The sequence below is a fragment of the Cetorhinus maximus genome, chromosome 34 (assembly GCF_964194155.1).
Source record: "Cetorhinus maximus chromosome 34, sCetMax3.hap1.1, whole genome shotgun sequence".
NCBI lineage: Eukaryota > Metazoa > Chordata > Chondrichthyes > Lamniformes > Cetorhinidae > Cetorhinus > Cetorhinus maximus.
In genome coordinates this window covers 7,829,375-7,857,128 of record NC_135912.1, presented here as the reverse complement: position 1 = coordinate 7,857,128, position 27,754 = coordinate 7,829,375, and the positions used below count along the sequence as shown (strand labels likewise).

Below are 27,754 nucleotides of genomic sequence, written 5' to 3'. Positions count from 1 at the left end.
CTCCCTATTCTCTCTTTCTGTTTGTTCTAACTTTCACTCTTTTCTGTCTCTTTCACTTTTATTCTGGCCTTTCCCTTCCTGACTCTTTTATTTTCTGACACCATTCCCCCTCATATTTGGAGTTCCCCCCGCCCAATGAATATTGGAATTCCCCCCACTTCTCCCCATCAATTTTGAGGTCCACCCATACATTTCCCTTCTGATCATTCTTGTGAGGCACAACATTACTTCATGCTCCCCTAATTATGGGGGGGGTCACCCCATCAATTTCAACCCTCCCTCAAATTTGTGGTGGCACCCCATTAATTTATAAACCCCCCCACCCTCAGTTTTGTGCCCCCCTTTAATATTGTCCAACCTTTAATTTTTGGGGGGCACCGCATCAATTTATGACCCTCCCTCCCTCAATTATAGGGGGCCCACAATTTTCACAGCCTCAAAATTAGGGCACCCATAAATTTTGGGGGCACCCTCAATTTGTAGCCCACCCCCTCAGTCTTGGGGGCCTAGTAATCAAATGTGGAAGGCCCTTACATTTTCACCTCCCCTCAGTTTTGGGGGAACCTCCTTGATTTCTCCCTCCACCACCTCCAAATTCATGCAAGCCCCACCCACTCCATTTTTGGCCCAACCCATTTCCTTGGACCCCCTCCCCTTCCTGTCCTGCAAATCTCCCCCTGCACAAAATTCATCACCGCACCCCCCCACCCCAAACATTGCCAATGCTTATGTAAATTTGGGAGGGGCACATATACTTATGCTGAGGGTCCCCAAATCTATGCTGGGGCACCCAGGTTTATGCACCCACATAAATTTAGGTCCCCAAATTTGTGTCCCTCGAACATATGAACAAGGAGGAGGCCATTCGGCCCCTCGAGCCTGCACCACCACTTAATAAGGTCATGGCTGCTCTGATAGTAACCTCAAATCTGCCCCCCAACTACCCCCGATAACCTGTCACCCCCTTGCTTACCAAGAATCTATCCACCTCTGCTTTAAAAATAACCAAAGATTCTGCTTCCACCGCCTTTTCAGGAAGAGAGTTCCAAATACTCACGACCCCCTGAGAGAAAAAGTTTCGTCTCATCTCTGTTCTAACTGGGTGACTCTTTATTTTTAAACAGTGACCCCCTAGTTTTAGATTCTCCCGCAAGAGGAAACATCCTCTCTACATCCACCCTGTCAAGACCCCTCAGGATCTTATATGTTTCAAACAAGTTGCCTCTTACTCTTCCAAACTCCAGCAGATACATACCTGGCCTGTCCAACCTTTCTTCATAAGACGACCCACCCATTCCAGGTATTAGTCTGGTAAACCTTCTCTGAACTGCCTTCAATGCATTTACATCCTTCCTTAAATAAGGTGACCAATACTGTACATAGTACTCCAGATGTGGTCTCACTAGTGCCCTGTACAACTGAAGCATAACCTCCCCATTTTTGTATTCAATTCCTCTCTCATTAAATGATAACATTCTATTAACTCTCCTAATTACCTGCTGTACCTGCATACTAGCCTTTTGTGGTTCATGCACTAGGACACCCAGATCCCTCTGCATCTCAGAGATCTGCAATCTCACCATTTAGGTAATATGCTTCTCTTTTGTTCCTCCTGCCAAAATGGACAATTTCACATTTTCCCACATTATACTCCAGTTGCCAGATCTTTGCCCACTCACTGTACCTATGTATATCTTTTAGTTAGCCTCCTTATGTCCTCTTCACAACTTACTTTCCTACCTATCTTTGTGTCACCAGCATCCATCCCATCCATCCCTTCATCCAAGTCATTTATATAAACTGTAAACAGTTGAGGTCCCAGCGCTGATCACTGTGGCACACCACTCGCTACATCTTGCCAACCTGAAAAGGGCTCATTTATGCCTACTATCTGCTTCCTGTTAGCCAGCCAATCTTCTATCCATCAAGATGTTACCCCCATATCATTAGCTTTTATTTTCCACAATAACCTCTGATGTGGCACTTTAATAATGCCTTCTGGAAATCCAAGTACAGTACATCCACCAGTTCCCCTTTATCCACAGCCCATGTTACTTCTTCAAAAAAACTCCAATAAGTTGGTTAAACACCATTTCCCTTTCACAAAACCATGTTGACTCTGCCTGATGACCTTGAGCTTATCCAAGTGCCCTGTTATAACTTATTTAATAATAGCTGCTAACATTTTCCCTGCAACAGGTGTTAAGCTAAATTACCTCTAGTTTCCCACTTTCTGTTCCCCTCCCTTTTCAAATAAAGGAATTACATGCGCTATTTTCCAATCTAATGGGACCTTTCCCGAATCCAGGGAGTTTTGAAAAATTAAAACCAATGCATCAACTATCTCACTATAGCCACTTCTTTTAAGACCCTAGGATGAAGTCCGACAGGACTTATCTCAGTTCAGGTACAGTGGCTAGTGATAAAAGGGCGAATGCACAACCCGAGCTCCCACGACAAACTTCAATCACGCACAATATTGTTCAATGTTCACACTTCATCAATATGTCTCCAGATGCAGCCGTCCAGTTACTGAACTTCTCTGAGGCTCAAAGACCAGTGCCTGTAGTAACTGTGAGCAGCCAGCAGATGGTGGCATTGTATCACTTTAATCACAAGATAGTGAAACAGGCTTGAGGAGGAGAGTGACTTTGACCCTTAATTAGTTCAGTCATTCGCCCAGACACTAAAGATCACCCATTGCAGCCCCTGCTGCTTCTGATGAGGGCTGAAAGGCAGCAGCTTCGAATAGTGCAACACTGCCTCAGTACTTGAAAGTACTTGGATTATGTGCTCAAGTCTCTGGTGTGGGAGGAGAGCACTAACCAATGAACCACAGCTGATGAGAGACATTAGCCTCCACACACTCACTGACCTGTTTGAGAAACTCATAAACAGAAGAAGGTTATTTCCACAGCTCACAGCTCACTGGAGAACATTGAGAGGGAGGGCTGGACACAGAGAATGAAGGGGGAAAGAAGGATTATTAAAACCTGTAATGGATCGAGCACATCGAGGGAGCTTTACTCTGTATCTAACCCCGTGCTGTACCTGTCCTGGGAGTGTTTGATGGGGACAGTGTAGAGGGAGCTTTACTCTGTATCTAACCCCGTGCTGTACCTGTCCTGGGAGTGTTTGATGGGGATAGTGTAGAGGGAGCTTTACTCTGTATCTAACCCCGTGCTGTACCTGTCCTGGGTGTGTTTGATGGGGACAGTGTAGAGGGAGCTTTACTCTGTATCTAACCCCATGCTGTACCTGTCCTGGGAGTGTTTGACGGGGACAGTGTAGAGGGGGCTTTACTATACTGTGAGCCTGACCAATAACCTTAAGTTGGTCATCAGCTTAATTCTTGGCCCACTCAGGATTGTTTAGTAAATTGAGGCTCATAGAATCGGAAGGTCCAAGTCAGCTTGGATCAAAAAAAATTGGCTTAAAGACAGAAAATAGTAAGTTGTGGTAAATGGTTATTACTCAGATTGAAGAGTGATAGACAGTGGTGTTCTACAAGAGACAGTGTAAGATTTCAGTGTTATACCTAAATAGGCAGTTGACTAGTCATAAGCAATTTTAAGATGATTTATTAAGTTTAGTCATAAACAGCTGTTTGGATGTAATGTATTAACTAATTAGACAGAAAAAAGCATATGACCCGTGACAGTTGAGAGCAGTTTACTGATCCCAGAGGGCAGACAAAAGGTTGGCACAGAGTTGATCTCATCTTCCTCCTCCTCCTTGCCCACTCTGCAGAAGGCAGGTACCGATGGGTACAGCAGTACCTCACAAGGACCTCATCAGGACACCTCAGCAAGATTTCACCAGTATACAGCCCCACCAGTACATGGCCCCTGTGCCTGAACACTTGTTAACACACAGTTTTCTTCAGGGGGTTGGTAGCTTGGCCAGCGTCAATCACCTATTCAAACTATTCTGACCAATGGACTCAAGGTACTCAAAACTGTCAGGTTACCAACCCCCTTGTGGGTCACCCTGCTTGAGGTCAGCCTTTTAGCTTACTACCTGCTGAGGGTCATATCCTGGCCCTTTCAAAACGCTCGCATGGATAAGGGGGTGCACAGCTTGGGAATGTCAACATGGCAGCCTGAACTGAGACTGTTTAGAGGTCAAAGTGTTTAGAAATCCTTTTTCCAGAGAGTGAATCAGCGCTGTTTAGAAAATCCTACAAAGGTTCGATATGATGCAGAAAATGCCTATTTATTGACGACCCCAATTTCTTACAACAGTGTGAGGACCATTGCCTTTTTGATCTAAATTGCTTTGATTTTGGGTTACAGAGCGAAATTTCAAAATTTGCCGAGGATTCCATCTTTGGATGTTTGTCTGACTGTGAAATTCACTGAAGCAGGAATAGATGGACTAGCACAATTGGCAGACTAGTGGCAGACCAAGCTTACAACAGAGGAGTGTGAGGTGATGCTTTTTTAGTCGGTCGGGAGAGGCCTGGATGAGTGCATTTCAACAACACTCAAGAAGCTTAACACCATCTAGGACAGGGTGATGGTGGTCAGGGAGGGTTGGAGGGGTGGGGGTTGTGGGGTGGCAATGGAACTGTTTGGATTGCTTCGCAAAGAGCCGGCATGAACTCCCTGGGCCGAATGGCCTCCTTCTCTGCCACCATGGCTCGACAATTCTCTGACACTTTTGAATTTGTACAAGCATGCCGGCTGAATGCAGATTGCAAAGTACCGCTGATCCCATTGTGCTGTGCGGCCACACACAGCATTGGCCAGCAAGGGGAGACATTGGTGTAATGATAATGCTGCTGGACCAGTAATCCCAGGTTCTGGGGGGAGCAGAGGTTCAATTCCCACCACAGCATCTGGTGGACTTTCGAATTCAGTTAATAAACCTGGAATTGAAAGCTAGTCTCAGTAATGGTGACCATGAAACTATCATTGACAGTTACAACAACCCATCTGGTTCATTATTGTCCCTTTAGGGAATGAAACCTACAATCTTTACCCAGTCTGGTCTACATGTGACTCCAGACCCACACAGCAAAGTGGTTGACTCTGAAACCACCTAGCAAGACACTCAGTTCAAGGGCAATTAGGGATGGGTAACAAATGCCAATGAAGCCCACATCCCATAAAATAATAAAGGGGAGAAATAAACCAAGCCACTTTCACACCTGCTGATTAGGATCAGGCTGAGTTTATGGCTGGACATCAAGACAAGGGTCTCCATTCTCATTCACTGAGGTAGTGAAGTCTCAGCCTCTCTGTGATTTATACTTGCTTATCCAAAGATTTCCATTTAGCTAAGACAACAAGGATTGAGATTCCATTGAAACCTGAAGGTGGGTCACTCGGTTTGAAGTCTGGGGTGCTTACCATTGCACCACAGAACCTGCACCACTGATGTTGACCCTTTACTGACGGAGAGACTCTCAAAAAAACCCTCTCCCTCCCACCCAACCACCCAGCTCCCAAACCCTTCACTGTGGAGACTCCCGATTCATGTCGCTGAGTAGAGATGACAAGATATCCGATTAAAGCCCTTGCAATATTATCAAAGTGGACTTTAATTTTAAGATTTACAATCCCAGATGCAATTTTGAATCTGATTACACTTTGTTGATCTTCCGTTTGTTGATTATTATTGAGGTGGGTGTAGAGTACAAGGTCACATCCTGTATTTCATCGATTATGTTGGAAAAGAAACCCTTTGCATTTATTCCCAGTTGAACCGAACGACTGTTAATTCAACCGATCGACCCCCAGGAGGATGTCTAAGGCCCCTTTGTGGTGGGGAAATGCAGGTTTGAGTTCTAGACATGCTCAGACCAGAGAAATGTCATCAATTTAAGCTTATTTTCCTTTTGGAGATGCAAAGATTACCAAGGCTGAAGTGCATTGCAGCACTTAAACAGGTCTTATTAAGGGATCATCAATCATTGTTATCAATGCATAATACAGTCACTGATCAGCACAGAGTACATTATTGATCGTTTAGTACCATCAAGTAATTGTGTCCTCACTTAAACTCAGTTTCTCAAGGACGTTGACTGACTGTGGGTTATTTTGGTGAAAGGTTGGAAGCAGTTGCACACTGGGTGCCTGGCTATAATAAGACACGCCTGTTTGAAAGTCAGGTTTTAGCAGGTAATTGCCCATCAGCGTGATTTGAACTTGCCCAGGCCCTAAGCCAAACCCCCTGCTGGTTGAACACTCAAGAGCTCGTCCCACACAATTGAAGTCGAGTGGGAGATCTAACCCCCTCGCAGCCACATCCACTGAGCGTGTACAGGAAGCTGGCTGACACACGGTAGCACAGTTTAGGGGTGGCTCAGGGAACTGAGGGAGAGAGGGCACGGGGCTTTCCAAAGCAGCACTGGAGGTCCTGGTGGAGGGAGGAATCCGTGTTACCCACTTATCCCTCCTGCCTCTCCCTCCTGCAGCAGCTGGTGCTGCTTTGCAAGACCTCATGGCCTCCTCCTGTTCCCCCTGCAGACCCTTAGCAAGATGTCCTTGACCAATCGCTCCCTTACTCATGGTGACTCCTAGAAAATGGAATAGCTCAGTACTCATTCTTTTTACATGAAAGTTTCGGAGGATTTCTGGAATAATTGTTAATGGATTGTTGGTGAAGCCTTGGCAAAGTCTCAGGGAGTCTCCTGATGCGTTTTGTAAGATCTCTTCACACTTCCAGCACCAAGTGAATCTAAATTGCTTTTTTTATTCACCCATGGGCTGTGAGCCTCTCTGGCTGGGCCAGCATTTATTGCCCATTCCTAGTTGACCTTGAGAAGGTGGTGGTGAGCTGCCTTCTTGAGCCGCTGCAGTCCATGTGGTGTAGGTACACCCACAGTGCTGTTAGGGAGGGAGTTCCAGGATTTTGACCCAGCGACAGTGAAGGAACGGCCGATATATTTCCAAGTCAGGATGGTGCGTGACCTGGAGGGGAACTTCCAGGTGGTGATGTTCCCATGTGCCTGCTGCCCTTGTCCTTCTAGATGGTAGTGGTCATGGGTTTGGAAGGTGCTGTCTAAGGAGGCTTGGTGAGTTGCTGCAGTGCATCTTGTAGATGGTACACACACTGCTGCTACTGTGCGTCGGTGGTGGAGGGAGTGAATGTTTGTGGATGTAGTTTCAATCGAAGGATTCAAAAGGGAATTAGATTGTTATCTGAAAAGGGTCAGGTTATGCGGAGAAGGCGGGGGAGTGGGACTAGGTGAGTTGCCCATTCGGAGGGCTGGGTGCAGACACGACGGGCCAAATGGCCTCCTGCTACCCCATGACAGTCCTGTGATTCTGTGGACGTTGCTGCCCGTCTTTGTCGGGATTTGTCCAGAGCGTTTGTGTCCGGTTTTCCCGTTGGGTTGGCTTCCTCCCCTCAGTGAGAATGAAACATTCAGGACAGCAAGGTTTCTTCAGCAATGTTTTTATTAATAATTGATGGCCCTTTACCCCCATTTCTCCCCACAGGAGAAGCAGATTCATCAATAACTGTGCAGATCATTGATAGTATCAGATTTAACAAATGGTGATGAAGAGAAAAGTAACCTGGCTGTGCCTTGTGGCACTCGGGTTTAAAGTGAGACACGCAGACGAGGTGACACAGGGCACAGGAGACGCTGATCCTCAGTTCGGTTGCCAGCCTGCATGCTGTGTGCTGCCCTACACTCAGTCCAAACAGCAGACAAATAAAGACACGGAGACACTGCAGTCCCTCAGACGTAAGCGTTCTTCCCATAGTTGCTCGCGTTGTCCATCTCCGAGTTCAGTTTCTTGGACATGGCTGCAGGAGTTGATCGGGCAGCTCTGTACGTGTACGAGTAGCTCCTGCTAAAAGGGAAGCAGAACACAATGAAGCCTGTGCCGTGTTGGCAACACAGGCCATGTTACCGCGGCATCAGAGAGAGTTTCGCATCGCTGGCTAGTGTCTGGGCAGTGGGGTGTTTCAGTGCCCAGGGAGGGATCAGAGCCCAGGGAGGGGTTAGTGTCTGGCGCCAGTGCTCAAAGAGGGGTCAGTGCCTGGGGCCAGTGCCCAGAGAGGGGGTCAGTGTGGAGGGAGGGGTTCAGTGCACAGGGAGGGGTCAGTGCCCAGGGAGACTGGGGTCAGTGCCCAGGGAGGCTGGGGTCAGTGCCCAGGGAGATTGGGGTCAGTGCCCAGGGAGACAGGGGTCAGTGCCCAGGGAGACTGGGGTCAGTGCCCAGGGAGACAGGGGTCAGTGCCCAGGGAGGCTGGGGTCAATGCCCAGAGAGTACGGGGAGTTGGGGGGGGCAAGGTCAGTACCCAGGAATGGGGCAGTCAGCCTCTGGGTGTTGGATCAGTGCCCATCGTGGGGAAGGAGGGGTGGTTCAGCGTCCAAGGTGGGGTTGGGGAGTGGGGGGGCGCGGGGTGGTGGGAAGGGGGAAAAGCAGTGCCCAGCATTCAGCCTGAGGGCGGTTTTGTCTGTATTAACCTCTGTGACTGGGAGTTTTCAGTCTGTGGTACTTACCCTGTGGCTCCTGTGGATGCTTTACAAGAGAGGCACAGGAAGATCCCACCGATCAGCTCCAGCAATCCCCCAGCCCAGCCAATGTAGAGACCTGATCCAAATTCATACCTTGAATCAGGGAGGGAGGTTACCATGGTTACCAGTGCTGACACCTCAAGGCCAATGTCTCACAGCAGCATAACACCACAAGCCCCTCCCCCTTGCCACCCCAACCCCCAAACCTCTGCAAGTAGCTGATTGGTTACAGCATCGGTTTGTATTTCTTGAAACTAGGGCAGTTGCTTAAACTCAAATCTGGGGGAACATGTCTATTATTTAATTACATTGGAGAGCACAGAGGTACAGAGTGCAGAAAATGGAGTTGGAAGCAAAGTAACAGGGTGTCTGAAACCCAGAGGGAGCACGAGCATTAGGGAATATGTCTTTAGTTTATTTCTGCCAAGTTTAGTTTGTTCTTAAATAGAAGTACGGCAGGGCACCTCAGCCCCATGGAATGCACATCCTGTTCCACGTGGGAACTCCCGGATGCTGCTCGCGACCTGGACAAACACATGTGCAGGAAGTGTCATCAGCTGGAGGAGCTCAAGATCTGGGCTTCAAAGCTTGAGATTCAAGGCTCAATACCACGTGGGTGACACATTCTTAGAAGTGGCCATCTACAGCTTAAGAGTATGCATCACAGGGGAAGTGGGTAACCTCCAGACAGTCGAGCAGGACTAGTCAGCTAGTGCAAGAGTGCACCTTGATCTCTGACCAAAATACTGGGAGTTACTCTGAGTGCCCAGGCGACTGAATACAGAAGTAGGAGGATAAAAGCAAAAGACTGCGGAAGCTGGAAATCCAAAACAAAAACAAAAATAGCTGGAAAAACTCAGCAGGTCTGATAGCATCTGCGGAGAGGAACACAGTTAACGTTTCGAGTCTGAATGACTCTTCCTCAGAACTAAGAAACATAGAAATGAGGTGGAATATAAGCTGGTTGAGGGGAGTGGGACAGGTGAAGCTGGATAGAGGGACAGTGATAGTTGGAGGCAAAGGAGAGATTGCCAAAGGTGTCATAGACAAAAGGACAAAGGGGTGTTGACGGTGGTGATATTAGCTGTGGAAAGTGCTAATGATGACATTAAGGGTAGAAAGCAGGACGAGCAAGAGGGCTCTAGTGGGGGTGGGGTGGGGGGGAAGGGATCAAAATAGGCTAAAAGGTAGAGATAAAACAATGGATGGAAATACATTGAAAAATTCCATACTTCCATTATTTTTAAATGTCCCGAGGCCTAAATCCGATCATTTTCGGGCTTCCCCCACGTCTGGGTGATCCTCCCACTCACCCGAGAGTGTGGGGGTGGTGGGGGTGGGGGTGTGGTTGGGGAAAGAGTGGCCAGTAAGTGTTCAATAACTGGCCACTTGAAGGCTTCAATTGGGGCGAGGGTGGGCAGCCAGTCTGAGGCCTCGTCCGCCCCAGTGCAAAATCACTGAGAGGTTAGGAAGGGCGGGAAGCCCATTAGTCCGATCTGACATTCCCACCCCTCCCCCCCAACACCCCCCCACCCCCACAATCAAAAAACCCACCAGTCGAGGGGTGTGAAATTCGGGCCAATAAACGGGATGATTCTGAGAAGTGTAGAGGAAGTGAGGGGCCTTGGAATGAATGTCCACAGATTCCTGAAGGTAAGACGGGAAGTAGATAAGGTGGTCAAGATGGCACAGAGGGTTCATTTCCCTTATTGGCTGAGGCCTAGCGTATAGGAGCAGGGGGGTTAATGGTAGAACTGCAGGAAACCCGAGTCAGATCACAGTTGCGGGTGCAGGGTACAGTTCCGTTCACCACATCACAGGAAGGATGTGATCACAGTTGAGAGGGAACAGAGGAGATTTACACAGGATGTTGGTGGGACTGGGAGAACCTTAGAGAGGGGGAAAGGCTGGGGCTATTGGCTATTGTCTTCAGGACAGAGGAAGTAGAGGGGGATTTATAAAGCTATGACGGACCTCGATAGAGTACGACTTCCCTTAGCAGGGAAGTTAATACCCAGGGTCAGAGAATTAAACTCATCAACAGCAGGGGTTTGGGTGTGGGGGGGCGGTGATGGCTGTTGAGCAGTAAACTTTTCATCCAGAGGATGTTGGTGGTCAGCAACGTGAAAGAAATCCACAATGTATTGAAAATAAAAACACTGGGATATTCACTTCAGGTACTGATACTGACGGAGCAACAGACAAACAGCAGGAACAGAGCACTAGACCGGACAGCTCTTCATCAGACAAAACTGACCCAATAGGCTGATGGCCTGTGTTGGTGCCAATAATCTGTCAAAACATTTCCAGGGTCCCATTCTTTAAACAGCCCGTTGAGCATTCATACAGATAACCTGCCCAAGTCATCCAGACGAAAGGTTGGTGATTGTGATCATGAGCAGGAACAAGGCCAGGCAGGGAGTGGACGCAGAGCAAAATGTCAGAAAACACCACCTCTACAACACTCATTCAGCAGAGAGATGCTACAGTTAAACTGTATCCAAAACTAACACAGAAACACTCCTGTTAAACTGTGTCTCCACACTGTCACTCAGACACACGCCTGTTAAACTGTGTCTCCACACTGTCACTCAGACACATGCCTGTTAAACTGTGTCTCCACACTGTCACTCAGACACGCGCCTGTTAAACTGTGTCTCCACACTGTCACTCAGACACGCGCCTGTTAAACTGTGTCTCCACACTGTCACTCAGACACGCGCCTGTTAAACTGTGTCTCCATACTGTCACTCAGACACACGCCTGTTAAACTGTGTCTCCACACTGTCACTCAGACACACGCCTGTTAAACTGTGTCTCCACACATTCACTCAGACACACGCCTGTTAAACTGTGTCTCCACACAGTCACTCAGACACACTCCTGTTAAACTGTGTCTCCACACAGTCACTCAGACACACTCCTGTTAAACTGTGTCTCCACACAGTCACTCAGACACACTCCTGTTAAACTGTGTCTCCACACAGTCACTCAGACACACTCCTGTTAAACTGTCTCCCCACACAGTCACTCAGACACACGCCTGTTAAACTGTGTTCCCACACTGTCACTCAGACACACTCCTGTTAAACTGTCTCCCCACACTGTCACTCAGGGACACTCCTGTTTAACTGTGTCTCCACACTGTCACTCAGACACATGCCTGTTAAACTGTGTCTCCGCACTGTCACTCATACACACGCCTGTTAAACTGTCTCTCTACACACAGTCACACTCCTGTTAAACTGTGTCTCCACACTGTCACTCAGACACACTCCTGTTAAACTGTCTGTCTACACACAGTCACACTCCTGTTAAACTGTGTCTCCACACTGTCACTCAGACACACTCCTGTTAAACTGTCTCCCTACACACAGTCACACTCCTGTTAAACCGTGTCTCCACACTGTCACTCAGACACACGCCTGTTAAACTGTGTCTCCACACAGTCACTCAGACACACTCCGGTTAAACTATGTCTCCACACTGTCACTCATACTCACTCCTGTTAAACTGTCTGTCTACACACAGTCACACTCCTGTTAAACTGTGTCTCCACACAGTCACTCAGACACACTCCTGTTAAACTGTGTCCCCACACAGTCACTCAGACTGAACATTCTGCCATAGTCAAATATTCCTTTTCTCAAAGCCCTTTTGTTCAATTTGGGACGTTGCTGTGGGGAGGAATCAGTTCTCATTGTCCAAATGTATCTGTGATCTTCCAGAAATAAAACCTGGGGGCCACGAGGCACATACTTACTTGGTTCCTGGGTAGATTGGGTCATAGAACTGCACTGTGACATTGTAGGCATACCAGGACACTGGAACAATTGCACACAGGGCTGGAGGAGAAATACAGGAATATCAACCACAATCAGGTACAGCAGAGAGTTCACTCCCACCACCGCACACCCACCCCCAACTCACAGCTCCCAGCTCGCACCCACCGAGCTCACAGCCCCCACACCCCCTCAACCCACACTCCCTCCAGCTCACACCTCCACCAGCTCTCACCCACCCCCCGCATCCCAGCTTATGTACCTCCGCTCTCACCTACTGCAGCTCACATCCCTTCCCCACACCCCCGATCAGTAGTGAATTGCCACACACTCCCCGAGGACTGGAGTACAGCTCCCGGTCCACACACCCACCCAGATTCACACTCACCTGCCACAATAAATAGAGCTCCTCCAGTTGTTGCAATCTTCGATTTCACAATGGGATCAGTGTTACCCAGTAGGGTGCATTTCAGTCCAAACAAACTGGCAATTCCAGCGAAAAATCCCAGCAGGATGGATATAATCATCAGGGCCTGGGAGGCACGGACATAATCTAAAGGCAACACAGAAATCGGGCTGAGAATCCAAGGTTCAATTCATCACAGGGTAATCGAGAATACAAACTGCAGCCAATCCCCATAAGCCTCCCAACTGACCTACACCAATCAAATCAACACACAGGGAGCCAGCACCCAATCAAATCAACACACGGGTACCCAGCGCCCAATCAAATCAACACACGGGTACCCAGCGCCCAATCAAATCAACACACAGGTATCCAGCGCCCAATCAAATCAACACACAGGTACCCAGCACCCAATCAAATCAACACACAGGTATCCAGCGCCCAATCAAATCAACACACAGGTACCCAGCGCCCAATCAAATCAACACACGGGTACCCAGCGCCCAATCAAATCAACACACAGGTATCCAGCGCCCAATCAAATCAACACACGGGTACCCAGCGCCCAATCAAATCAACACACAGGTATCCAGCGCCCAATCAAATCAACACACGGGTACCCAGCGCCCAATCAAATCAACACACAGGTATCCAGCGCCCAATCAAATCAACACACAGGTACCCAGCGCCCAATCAAATCAACACACGGGTATCCAGCGCCCAATCAAATCACCACACAGGGACCCAGTACCCAATCAAATCACCACACAGGGACTCAGTACCCAATCAAATCACCACACAGGGGCCCAACACCCAATAAAATCACCCCACAGGGACCCAGCGCCCAATCGAATCACCGCACAGGGACCCAGTACCCAATCAAATCACCACACAGGGACACAGTGCCCAATCAAATCACCACACAGGGGCCCAACACCCAATAAAATCACCCCACAGGGACCCAGCGCCCAATCGAATCACCGCACAGGTACCCAGCGCCCAATCAAATCGCTACACAGGTACCCAGCACCCAGTCAAATCACCACACAGGGACCCAACACCCAATCAAATCACCACACAGGGGCCCAACACCCAATCAAATCACCACACAGGGGCCCAACACCCAATCAAATCACCACACAGGTACCCAACACCCAATCAAATCACCGCACAGGTACCCAACACCCAATCAAATCACCACACAGGGACACAGCGCCCAATCAAATCGCTACACAGGTACCCAACACCCAATCAAATCACCACACAGGGGCCCAACACCCAATCAAATCACCACACAGGGGCCCAACACCCAATCAAATCACCACACAGGGGCCCAACACCCAATCAAATCACCACACAGGGGCCCAACACCCAATCAAATCACCACACAGATACCCAGCACCCAATCAAATCAACACACAGATACCCAGCGCCCAATCAAATCAACACACACAGGGACCCAGCGCCCAATCAAATCACCACACAGGGGCCCAGCACCCAATCAAATCACCACACAGGGGCCCAACACCCAATCAAATCACCACACAGGGGCCCAACACCCAATCAAATCACCACACAGATACCCAGCACCCAATCAAATCAACACACAGATACCCAGCGCCCAATCAAATCAACACACACAGGGACCCAGCGCCCAATCAAATCACCACACAGGGGCCCAACACCCAATCAAATCACCACACAGGGGCCCAACACCCAATCAAATCACCACACAGATACCCAGCACCGAATCAAATCAACACACAGATACCCAGCGCCCAATCAAATCAACACACACTGGGACCCAGCGCCCAATCAAATCACCACACAGGTACCCAGCGCCCAATCAAATCACCACACAGGTATCCAGCGCCCAATCAAATCACCACACAGGGGCCCAACACCCAATCAAATCACCACACAGGGGCCCAACACCCAATCAAATCAACACACAGATACCCAGCACCCAATCAAATCACTATATAGGTACCAGAATCCAATCAAATCAACACACAGGAACCCAGGGCCCAACCAACACAGAATTTGAATCCCAGTTTCTGAACAAGCCTGGCTCTGAGACACTGTAAACATTCCTGTTTAATCTGGACCACTGCCTGCTGGAATGAGCTACTTCCCCAGTTAGAACAGACAGCATTGTGGAATAGACCTCCAGTATTGCTTTAACCTCTTTGTCATTCAAATCTGCCAATGTTAGGTGTCGCAGCACAGAAACAGGCCCAACTATCCTTGGAGGTGTTTACCCTGCACACAAACAAATAGTCCTGTCCCCATATCACTCCAACCCCTCTTCATTCACCCACCCGACCAATCTAATCCAATACAGTTTCTTCTCAATCGCTAATCCTGGAAGTAAACTGCACAGCCGCACAATTCTCTGATCTCTCAACTCCCAGAGCCGAACAGCAATGGTCAGCATAGTTTCCAAAGTTGGCAGAAGCCTGTTTGCAATTGAACTTTCACAATACACTCGTAAAACAGGTGAGGTGTTCTCACACCAACGCCGCCACCTTCTTAACAGAAATTCAGGAGCACAGAATCAGTCCGGTGTGAGGAAATACAAGGCAAGTCTTTAAGAACTGAGCCGCTTTCCTCAGCACGGCACAGTGAGGGGTTTGGGAAGGATGTAAAAACTGATTTTCTCATGTTCAACAACAACTTATATTTGCGTAGCACCCTTAACGTAACACAGGTTCCCAAGGCACTTCACAGGAGCATTAGACAACAAAATGTGACACCGAGGCACATAAGGAAATAGAGGTTGACCAAAGGTTTAATTAAAAGGTTTTGAGGAGCGTCTTAAAGGAGGAGAGACAGGCGGAGAGGTTTAGGGAGGGAATTCTAGAGCTTGGGGCCCAGGCAGCTGAAGGCACGTCTGCCAATGGCGGAGCGATTAAAATCAGGGGTGCTCAGGAGGCTGGAGTTAGACTACTGCAGATATCTCAGAGGGTTTTGAGGCTGGAGAAGGTTACAATGATACGGAGGGATGGGAACATGGAAGGATTTGGAAACCAGGCTGAGAAATTTAAAATTAAGGCGGTGCTGAACTGGGGCAATGTAAGTCAGCGGGCACTGGGGTGACAGGTGAATGGTGCGGGTAAGGACATGGGCAGTAGAGTTTGGGATGATGTCAAGTTTGCAGAATGTAGACTGTCGGAGGCTAGATATGAGCGCATTGGGAGTAGTCAAAGTTGAAGCTATCAAAGGCATGAATGAGGGTTTCAGCATCTGAACAGCTGAGACAGAGCCAGGGTGATGTTATGGTCATAGAAATGGACAGTCTTAATGATGGCGTGGATAAAAGCTCACCTCAGGATCAAATATTAGGCCACGTTTGCGATCGGTCTGATTCAGCCTCAGACAGTTATCAGGGAGAAGGATGGAAAGATAGATGGCAACATGGTAAGGCTGTGGACATTATTGGCATAACCAGCATCACTCATCCCGAATTGCCCCTTGAGAAGGTGGTGGGTGAGCCACCTTCTTGAACACCTGGAGTCCATGTGGTGTAGGTACACCTACAGTGCTGTTAGGGAGGAAGTTCCAGGATTTTGACCCAGCGACAGTGAAGGAACAGCGACATATTTCCAAGTCAGGGTGGTGTGTGGCTTGGAGGGGAACTTGCAGGTGGTGGTGTTTCCATGTGTCTGCTGTGCTTGTCCTTCTAGATGGTAGTGGTCGCAGGTGCTGTTGAAGGAGTTTTGGCAAGTTATTGGCAGTGCATCTTGTAGATGGTACACACACTGCTGCTTCACTGCCTGCTGGTAGTGAAGGGAGTGAATGCTGAAGCTGGTGGATGGGATGCTGATCAAGCGGGCAGCTTTGTCCTGGATGGTCTGGAGCTTCCTGAGTGTCATTGGAGAGAGGGGGGAATGGGACAGTTTAGGGGTCTGCAATGCGGAGACAAAAATCAATTTGAAATTGAGGACAGACAGCAGGAGAGACTGTATGAGAGGAAAGTTCTGACCTGAATCACAGACCAGATTGATATTTGAGAATAGCTTAGGCTGGTGGTTGAAGGGAAGAGGATTATGGGATCCAGGCTGGATACTGTTTATGTGGAGGTAAACACCAACACCCTCTTGATGGATCAAAGACAGGATCAAGGGACTGTTCATAGAAATTAAGAACAATTCTACTGTTAGCCTTACCTTCAACTCTTTACCCTCCCTTCCTAGCCTTAAGACACTTTTCTTTCAATTGCATCACAGGAAATTCTCAAACCCCAGGCTGTGATACTGGGAATGCTAAACACCTTGCTTAGTTCAACTCAGCAAGACTAATAGATCTGCAGTGATATACTCATTATCCTCACTATCATGAGGTAATTGCATTACGCTCAAACAGTATGGCATATTCCGATTACTTAGTCATACTGTGGCACTTTATTACCTGCTATGATCAGATTTTATGTCAAGGGATGATAATTCAATGCTGTTATCAGCGAGTGATCATTCTACTGTCTGGCAGTTCTTGTGTGACATAAGATCTGATATGGGGCAAACTCTCAGACAGCCATTACAGCCGTGCATCTTAAGGGTGTGCAGAGGCCTGTCAATCCCATCAGATACCCCTGCACTCCTACTTCCCTCTCAGATACTCCGACACTCCCGCACCCCACTTCCAGTAATTCGGTCCACAGCTCCAATGGAAATTGGATGTAAACAAGTCACACTGCAATCATTCCTGTTGGCCCGTGTATCATTTCAGTGTAACATAGGCAGTTAGTGGTTACATGTCCATATGAGGAAACTGTATAATGTATGCAAGAGTGAAAGGTGGTTGTAAAGCTCGGCACTGGAGTTTAAAAGGAAGACTGCTGACAAGGAAGGCTTTAGACAGTAGTTGTGTCTGGGATGGCTTGCTTCACTGCTCTCACTTACTGACCTGGGCCATCACTACCTCAAGAAGGTTTGGAGGTTCCTGGCATCAGCTCACAGTTTACTCCTGTTTAACTCCTTGCAGACGGAAAGAATATGTACGCACATTGCGCCTGTTTCAGCTAAACAAAATAAGTGACAGCCATTCACTGACTCATTCCTCAGGGCAATGCCTTGACCAATCAGGGTCAAGCTTCCTGGTTTGAATTACAAACAATGTTTGCAGTTAACTGGCAGTCACCATCAATTGGTGCATTCTCCATGGCAACGCTTCTACCAACAAGAGTCCACTTACCAACCAATCAGCAGTCTCCTCTCATACAGTATAAATTGTTGTTTTCTCCTTATGTTGGTATTCTTGCCAAGTGTCTTAATGAGTGCAAGACAAAAAGCTTTGAAATGTCTCTTTTTTCAGCAATACTCAAGAGTTTAGTCCATGAGGCTGCAATTTTTAACATGGCTTTAGGGTTTCCATTGGTGAACAAAGTAAAAAAGTCAATCAATCCCTAAATATAAAGCACACACAACCTAGATATTAGACATAGCGGATGGCTATGTGACGGTTTTATAATCTAATCTCTGTGCTATCTCAACCCAGCTTCAAAGTCCACACATTAAGTCCCATTGCAGCTCACAAGGGACTGATAAGACACGGACTGTGATCTGAGCATTGATCCGTCTCATGGGAGATCATCAAGAATACATTTATTCTATTCATTTTTCTGATCCAAGCCTCGCTGGCTAGGCCAGCATTTGTTGCCCATCCCTAATTGCCCTTGAGAAGGTGGTGGTGAGCCACCTTCTCGAACCGCTGCAGTCCCTGTGGTGTAGGTACATCCACAGTGCTGTTAGGGAGGGAGTTCCAGGATTTTGACCCAGCGACAGTGAAGGAACAGCCGATATATTTCCAAGTCAGGATGGTGAGTGGCTTGGAGGGGAATTTCCAGGGGTGGTGTTCCCATGTGTCTGCTGCCCTTGTCCTTCTAGGTGGTAGAGGTTGCAGGTTTGGAAGGTGCTGTTGAAGGAGTTTTGGCAAGTTGTTGGCAGTGCATCTTGTAGATGGTAAACACTGCTGCCACTGTGCGTCGGTGGTGGAGGGAGTGCCAATCAAGCGGGTTGCTTTATGCAGGATGGAGTCGAATCTTTGAGTGTTGTGGGAGCTGCACTCATCCAGCCAAGTGGGGAGTATTCCATCACCTCTTGTGCCTTGTTGACGGTGGGCAGGCTTTGGGGAGTCAGGAGGTGAGTTACTCGCCACAGGTTTCCTAACCTCTGACCTGCTCTTGTAGTCACAGCATTTATATGGCTAGTCCAGTTCAGTTTCTGGTCAATGGTAACACCCAGATGTTGATAGTGGGGGATTCAGTGATGGTAATGTCATTGAATGTCAAGGGGTGATGGTTAGATTTCTCTTGTTGGAGAAGGTCATTGCCTGGCTCTTGTGTGGCATGAATGTTACTTGCCACTTGTCAGCCCAAGCCTGGATATTGTTCAGGTCTTGTTGCATTTGGACATGGGCTGCTTCACTATCTGAGGAGTCGCGAATGTTGCTGAACATTGTGCAATCATCAATGAACAATCATCAGCGAACATCCCCACTTCTGACCTCATGGTGGAAGGAAGGCCATTGATGAAGCAGCTGAAGGTGGTTGGGCCGAGGTCACTACCCTGAGGAACTCCTGCAGTGATGTCCTGGAGCTGAGATGACTGACCTCCAACAACCACAACCATCTTCCTTTGTGCTAGGTATGACTCCAACCGGCGCAGAGTTTACCCCCTGATTCCCAGATGGGCAGGGAGGGGGCAGATACAGGCTAATGGGATGAGCAGGGAGGGGACAGATAGAGGTTAATGGAATGGGCAGGGAGGACAAAGATACAGGCTAATGGAATGGGCAGAGAGGGGGCAAATACAGGTTAATGGGATGGCCAATGAGAAGACAGATAGTATGAAACGTGAAAAGATCTGAAGTGTTACATTTTTGGAGGAAAGAATAAGCACTGATAGCGTATATTAAGCAGGAATATAATGAAGCATGTGAATAAAGATAGAGAGGTCCCGAGGCTCAGATGTAGAGTCTTCTGATAGAGCAGGGGGCTAAGGTCAATAGAATTAGAGGGTTTATAAATAGGGGCATAGTGTATAAGAGTGAATAAATAATAGCCCCTCCCACCCTGAGTGAAGTTACGGATCCGACGAATTGAATGAAGATTTAAGTGGCTCGCCGCGTCCGCCAGGGGGAGATACACAGCAGTGGAGCTATAAAACCCTGGCCAATGGGTGCACAACATTGGCTAGTTCACAGCTGGAGCAATTTTGTACACTCCATTCTGGAAAGAACATTTAAAACCATAGAGAGAGAGACCAGACAGCGAAAATTCACTAGGGCACTGACAGGGATAGGAACATAGGACTTAGAAGCAGGAGTAGACCATTCAGCCCTTCGATCCTGGTCATGTTCTCAAGTCCACTTTGCCCTCTCCCCCCATAACCCTTGACTCCCTGGTCTAAGAAAAATCTGTCTAAGTCAGCCTTGAACATATTCAATGACCCAGCCTCCACTGCTCTTTAGGGAATAGAATTCCACAGACTAACAAGCCTTTGAGAGAAAAAAGTTTCTCCTCATCTCCGTCTTAAAAGGGAGAACTCTTATTCTTAAACTGTGTCCCCTAGTTCTAGTCTCCCTATGGAAACACCCTATGGTTATCCACCCTATCAAATGCCCTCAGGATCTCATATATTTCAATAAGATCTCCTCTCATCCTGCTAAACTCCAATGGGTATAGACCCAACCTGTCCAACCTTTCTCCGTAAGACAAGCCCATCATCCTGGGGACGAGTCTTCTCTAAACTGCTTCAAACACAATTATATCTTTTCTTCTCAAATAAGGAGACTAAAATTGCACACAGTATGCTAGATGAGGCAAACACCCAATGCTGTCTTCCACCTACACCCCGTGTATCTGACTGCAAGCACCCAACGTAGTCTCACACCTACAACACCGTGTGCCTGACTGCAAACACCCACAGTCTCACACCTACAACCCCGTGTGCCTGACTGCAAACACCCACAGTCTCACACCTACAACCCCGTGTGCCTGACTGCAAGCACCCAACGCAGTCTCACACCTACAACTCCATGTGTCTGACTGCAAACACCCACAGTCTCACACCTACAACCCCCTGTATCTGACTGCAAACACCCACAGTCTCACATCTACAACCCCCTGTACCTGACTGCAAACACCCACAGTCTCACACCTACAACCCCCTGTATCTGACTGCAAACACCCAACGCAGTCTCACACCTACAACCCCCTATGTCTGACTGAAAACACCCAACGCAGTCTCACACCTACAACCCCGTGTGTCTGACTGCAAACACCCAACACAGTCTCACACCTACAACCCCCTGTATCTGACTGCAAACACCCAACGCATTCTCACACCTACAACCCCCTGTATCTGACTGAAAACACCCAACGCAGTCTCACACCTACAACCCCCTGTATCTGACTGCAAACACCCAACGTAGTCTCACACCTACAACTCCGTGTATTTAACTGAAAACACCCAACGCAGTCTCACGCCTACAACCCCCTATATCTGACTGCAAACACCCAACGCAGTCTCACGCCTACAACCCCCTGTATCTGACTGCAAACACCCAACACAGTCTCACACCTACAACCCCGTGTATCTGACTGCAAACACCCACAGACTCACACCTACAACCCCGTGTATCTGACTGCAAACACCCACAGACTCACACCTACAACCCCGTGTATCTGACTGCAAACACCCACAGACTCACACCTACAACCCCGTGTATCTGACTGCAAACACCCACAGACTCACACCTACAACCCCGTGTATCTGACTGCAAACACCCACAGACTCACACCTACAACCCCGTGTATCTGACTGCAAACACCCACAGCCTCACACCTACAACCCCGTGTATCTGACTGCAAACACCCACAGACTCACACCTACAACCCCCTGTATCTGACTGCAAACACCCAACACAGTCTCACACCTACAACCCCGTGTATCTGACTGAAAACACCCAACACAGTCTCACACCTACAACCCCCTGTATCCGACTGCAAACAACTAACGCAGTCTCACACCTACAACCCCGTGTATCTGACTGCAAACACCCAACACAGTCTCACACCTACAACCCCGTGTATCTGACTGCAAACACCCAACGCAGTCGCACACCTACAATCCCCTGTATCTGACTGCAAACACCCAACGCAGTCTCACACCTACAACTCCATGTGTCTGACTGCAAACACCCAACGCAGTCTCACACCTACAACCCTGTGTATCTGACTGCAAACACCCAACGCAGTCGCACACCTACAACCCCCTGTATCTGACTGCAAACACCCAACGCAGTCTCACACCAACAACCCCCTGTATCTGACTGCAAATACCCAACGCAGTATCACACCTACAACCCCGTGTTTCTGACTGCAAATACCCAACACAGTCTCACACCTACAACCCCGTGTTTCTGACTGCAAATACCCAACACAGTCTCACACCTACAACTCCATGTGTCTGACTGCAAACACCCAACGCAGTCTCACACCTACAACCCCGTGTATCTGACTGAAAACACCCAACACAGTCTCACACCTACAACTCCATGTGTCTGACTGCAAACACGCAATGCAGTCTCACACCTACAACCCCGTGTTTCTGACTGCAAACACCCAACACAGTCTCACACCTATAACTCCATGTGTCTGACTGCAAATACCCAACGCAGTCTCACACCTACAACCCCGTGTTTCTGACTGAAAACACCCAACGCAGTCTCACACCTACAACTCCATGTGTCTGACTGCAAACACCCAACACAGTCTCACACCTACAACCCCCTGTATCTGACTGCAAACACCCACAGTCTCACACCTACAACCCCGTGTTTCTGACTGCAAACACCCACAGACTCACACCTACAACCCCGTGTTTCTGACTGCAAACACCCACAGACTCACACCTACAACCCCGTGTTTCTGACTGAAAACACCCAACACAGTCTCACACCTACAACCCCCTGTATCTGACTGCAAACACCCAACACAGTCTCACACCTACAACCCCGTGTATCTGACTGCAAACACCCACAGACTCACACCTACAACCCCGTGTATCTGACTGCAAACACCCACAGACTCACACCTACAACCCCGTGTATCTGACTGCAAACACCCATAGCCTCACACCTACAACCCCGTGTATCTGACTGCAAACACCCACAGACTCACACCTACAACCCCCTGTATCTGACTGCAAACACCCAACACAGTCTCACACCTACAACCCCGTGTATCTGACTGAAAACACCCAACACAGTCTCACACCTACAACCCCCTGTATCCGACTGCAAACAACTAACACAGTCTCACACCTACAACCCCGTGTTTCTGACTGAAAACACCCAACGCAGTCTCACACCTACAACCCCGTGTATCTGACTGCAAACACCCAACACAGTCTCACACCCACAACCCCGTCTGTCTGACTGCAAACACCCAGTCTCACACCTACAACCCCGTGTATCTGACTGCAAACACCCATCAGAGTCTCACACCTACAACACCGTGTATCTGACTGCAATCACCCACAGTCTCACACCTACAACTCTATGCATCTGGCTGCAAATACCCAACACAGTCTCACACCTACATCCCCGTGTATCTGACTGCAAATACCCAACACAGTCTCACACCTACAACCCCGTCTGTCTGACTGCAAACACCCACAGTCTCACACCTACAACCCCGTGTATCTGACTGCAAATACCCAACACAGTCTCACACCTACAACCCCGTGTTTCTGACTACAAATACCCAACACAGTCTCACACCTACAACCCCGTGTTTCTGACTGCAAACACCCAACGCAGTCTCACACCTACAACCCCGTGTATCTGACTGCAAACACCCAACACAGTCTCACACCTACATCCCCGTGTATCTGACTGCAAATACCCAACACAGTCTCACACCTACAACCCCGTCTGTCTGACTGCAAACACCCACAGTCTCACACCTACAACCCCGTGTATCTGACTGCAAATACCCAACACAGTCTCACACCTACAACCCCGTGTTTCTGACTGCAAACACCCAACACAGTCTCACACCTATAACTCCATGTGTCTGACTGCAAATACCCAACGCAGTCTCACACCTACAACCCCGTGTTTCTGACTGAAAACACCCAACGCAGTCTCACACCTACAACTCCATGTGTCTGACTGCAAACACCCAACACAGTCTCACACCTACAACCCCCTGTATCTGACTGCAAACACCCACAGTCTCACACCTACAACCCCGTGTTTCTGACTGCAAACACCCACAGACTCACACCTACAACCCCGTGTTTCTGACTGCAAACACCCACAGACTCACACCTACAACCCCGTGTTTCTGACTGAAAACACCCAACACAGTCTCACACCTACAACCCCCTGTATCTGACTGCAAACACCCAACACAGTCTCACACCTACAACCCCGTGTATCTGACTGCAAACACCCACAGACTCACACCTACAACCCCGTGTATCTGACTGCAAACACCCACAGACTCACACCTACAACCCCGTGTATCTGACTGCAAACACCCATAGCCTCACACCTACAACCCCGTGTATCTGACTGCAAACACCCACAGACTCACACCTACAACCCCCTGTATCTGACTGCAAACACCCAACACAGTCTCACACCTACAACCCCGTGTATCTGACTGAAAACACCCAACACAGTCTCACACCTACAACCCCCTGTATCCGACTGCAAACAACTAACACAGTCTCACACCTACAACCCCGTGTTTCTGACTGAAAACACCCAACGCAGTCTCACACCTACAACCCCGTGTATCTGACTGCAAACACCCAACACAGTCTCACACCCACAACCCCGTCTGTCTGACTGCAAACACCCAGTCTCACACCTACAACCCCGTGTATCTGACTGCAAACACCCAACACAGTCTCACACCTACAACACCGTGTATCTGACTGCAATCACCCACAGTCTCACACCTACAACTCTATGCATCTGGCTGCAAATACCCAACACAGTCTCACACCTACATCCCCGTGTATCTGACTGCAAATACCCAACACAGTCTCACACCTACAACCCCGTCTGTCTGACTGCAAACACCCACAGTCTCACACCTACAACCCCGTGTATCTGACTGCAAATACCCAACACAGTCTCACACCTACAACCCCGTGTTTCTGACTACAAATACCCAACACAGTCTCACACCTACAACCCCGTGTTTCTGACTGCAAACACCCAACGCAGTCTCACACCTACAACCCCGTGTATCTGACTGCAAACACCCAACACAGTCTCACACCTACATCCCCGTGTATCTGACTGCAAATACCCAACACAGTCTCACACCTACAACCCCGTCTGTCTGACTGCAAACACCCACAGTCTCACACCTACAACCCCGTGTATCTGACTGCAAATACCCAACACAGTCTCACACCTACAACCCCGTGTTTCTGACTGCAAACACCCACAGTCTCACACCTACAACCCCGTGTATCTGGCTGCAAATACCCAACACAGTCTCACACCTACATCCCCGTGTATCTGACTGCAAATACCCAACACAGTCTCACACCTACAACCCCGTCTGTCTGACTGCAAACACCCACAGTCTCACACCTACAACCCCGTGTATCTGACTGCAAATACCCAACACAGTCTCACACCTACAACCCCGTGTTTCTGACTGCAAACACCCACAGTCTCACACCTACAACCCCGTGTTTCTGACTGCAAATACCCAACACAGTCTCACACCTACAACCCCGTGTTTCTGACTGCAAATACCCAACACAGTCTCACAGCTACAACCCCCTGTATCTGACTGCAAACACCCAACACAGTCTCACACCTACAACCCCGTGTATCTGACTGCAAACACCCAACACAGTCTCACACCTACAACCCCGTGTATCTGACTGCAAATACCCAACACAGTCTCACACCTACAACCCCCTGTATCTGACTGCAAACACCCAACACAGTCTCACACCTACAACCCCCTGTATCTGACTGCAAACACCCAACACAGTCTCACACCTACAACCCCGTGTATCTGACTGCAAACACCCAACACAGTCTCACACCTACAACCCCGTGTATCTGACTGCAAACACCCAACACTGAACCAAGACCCAAGACTTTCATCTCATTCCAGTCTTCGCACTGCCATTGGGATTTGCTCTCCTCTTGCTGCCTGGGACCGTTCTCTCTCTCTCTCTCTCCCTCTCTGGATGCTGCCATTGAACACAGCTCCCCTTGTCTCTCTTTCCTCCCTCCCTCTCCCTCTCCTACATCCTTGGTCTGGTCCCCAACTCCCTGGCGGTACCTGAGAGGCCGAATAGGCTGAGGAAGTCCCTGCAGTTGTACACTCCGGTGGAGTCACTAGCGCAGCTCTTCCACAGGTTCCCGTAGACGGTGGAGGTGGTGATAACACTGCCATCCAGACTGGAGACCTTCCATTGATCGACCCCCAGGCAGACCCCGATCAGGGCCCAACCTACTAAGCCCACCAGGAACCCCACTGAGTCCAGGGCCGACATTGGACCGAGCGAGTCCGGGACAGCACAGGCTTAACTTGAAGAATGGACTCGGGTTATTGACTGTCTGCTGGAGAGTTGACTGGGGTTAGGGAACTGGTCCAGTGCCGCTGGCGCTAGTTGCCCCGGGTTTGCTGACTCGGGTTAGATGCCCCGGGTTTGCTGACTCGGGTTAGTTGCCCCGGGTTTGCTGACTCGGGCTAGTTGCCCCGGGTTTGCTGACTCGGGTTAGTTGCCCCGGGTTTGCTGACTCGGGTTAGTTGCCCCGGGTTTGCTGACTCGGGTTAGTTGCCCCGGGTTTGCTGACTCGGGTTAGTTGCCCCGGGTTTGCTGACTCGGGCTAGTTGCCCCGGGTTTGCTGACTCGGGTTAGTTGCCCCGGGTTTGCTGACTCGGGTTAGTTGCCCCGGGTTTGCTGACTCGGGCTAGTTGCCCCGGGTTTGCTGACTCGGGTTAGTTGCCCCGGGTTTGCTGACTCGGGTTAGTTGCCCCGGGTTTGCTGACTCGGGTTAGTTGCCCCGGGTTTGCTGACTCGGGCTAGTTGCCCCGGGTTTGCTGACTCGGGTTAGTTGCCCCGGGTTTGCTGACTCGGGCTAGTTGCCCCGGGTTTGCTGACTCGGGCTAGTTGCCCCGGGTTTGCTGACTCGGGTTAGTTGCCCCGGGTTTGCTGACTCGGGCTAGTTGCCCCGGGTTTGCTGACTCGGGCTAGTTGCCCCGGGTTTGCTGACTCGGGTTAGTTGCCCCGGGTTTGCTGACTCGGGCTAGTTGCCCCGGGTTTGCTGACTCGGGCTAGTTGCCCCGGGTTTGCTGACTCGGGTTAGATGCCCCGGGTTTGCTGACTCGGGTTAGTTGTCTTAGGTTTGCTGACTCTGATGAACTGGGTCTGTTGCCTCCCTCTGTACCTCTCCTGCAGAAGTTTTATAAATGTTGACGTCAGATATGTTCCAGTCCAAATCCATAAACAGGTCCAACAAAAAAAAAACTGGGAAAAATTCCAGTAACAGAGACAACTACCTCCCCACCCCCCAACTCAGTGTTCACAGCTCCCCCACCCACACCTACATTCTTTGGGTAACAGAATATCAAATCTACTGAAAATAACTGATGTCCTCTCCAGATACCGGGCTGCATCTCCAACCTATAAAACCAAATACCCTGGATCCTGGAAATATGGAATAAAAACAGAAAATGCTGGGAATACTCAGCAGTTCTGGCAGCCTCTGTGAAAGGAGAGAGAGAGTGTTAACCTTTCAGCTCCATGGATTTTAACCCAGTCAGTCACCCAGTTCCTTCACCATTCAGAGAGGACAGGGAACTTGGCCCAACACCAAACTGAAAATACTGCACATGCTGGAAATCAGGAATAGATGTAAAAGGTGCTGTGGATCATTCAGCCGGCCAATAGCATCTCTGTGGAGAGAGTTCACCTTTCAGCTCCATGATCTCTCATTAGAAAAATCAAACTTGTTTGTCTCACCATACAGGCTGCCTGACCTTCCAGCATCCACAACATTGGATTTTTGTTTTAACTCTTTAGATCTCTCTCT

General features: G+C 49.1%; 1 protein-coding gene across 1 annotated transcript; it reads right to left on the bottom strand.

Moving 5' to 3' along the window:
• Positions 1-7,397: 7,397 nt before the first annotated feature.
• Positions 7,398-26,406, bottom strand: LOC144671678 (claudin-15-like). The gene is made up of 5 exons (XM_078533689.1): positions 25,998-26,406; positions 12,650-12,814; positions 12,243-12,324; positions 8,465-8,572; positions 7,398-7,805 (listed from the first exon to the last, which is right to left on the bottom strand). The coding sequence occupies exons 1-5, from the start codon at positions 26,209-26,211 to the stop codon at positions 7,694-7,696; spliced, it is 681 nt and encodes a 226-aa protein (XP_078389815.1). The 5' UTR covers positions 26,212-26,406; the 3' UTR covers positions 7,398-7,693.
• Positions 26,407-27,754: the final 1,348 nt, after the last annotated feature.

Coding starts and splice junctions, on each gene's coding strand:
- LOC144671678 (XM_078533689.1), bottom strand. CDS start 26,211: ATGTCGGCCCTGGACTCAGTGGGGTTCCTGGTGGGCTTAGTAGGTTGG. Junction 8,573..12,242: donor CCAATCTACCCAGGAACCAA/GTAAGTATGTGC, acceptor CCCTGATTCAAG/GTATGAATTTGGATCAGGTC. Junction 7,806..8,464: donor GCATCCACAGGAGCCACAGG/GTAAGTACCACA, acceptor CCCTTTTAGCAG/GAGCTACTCGTACACGTACA.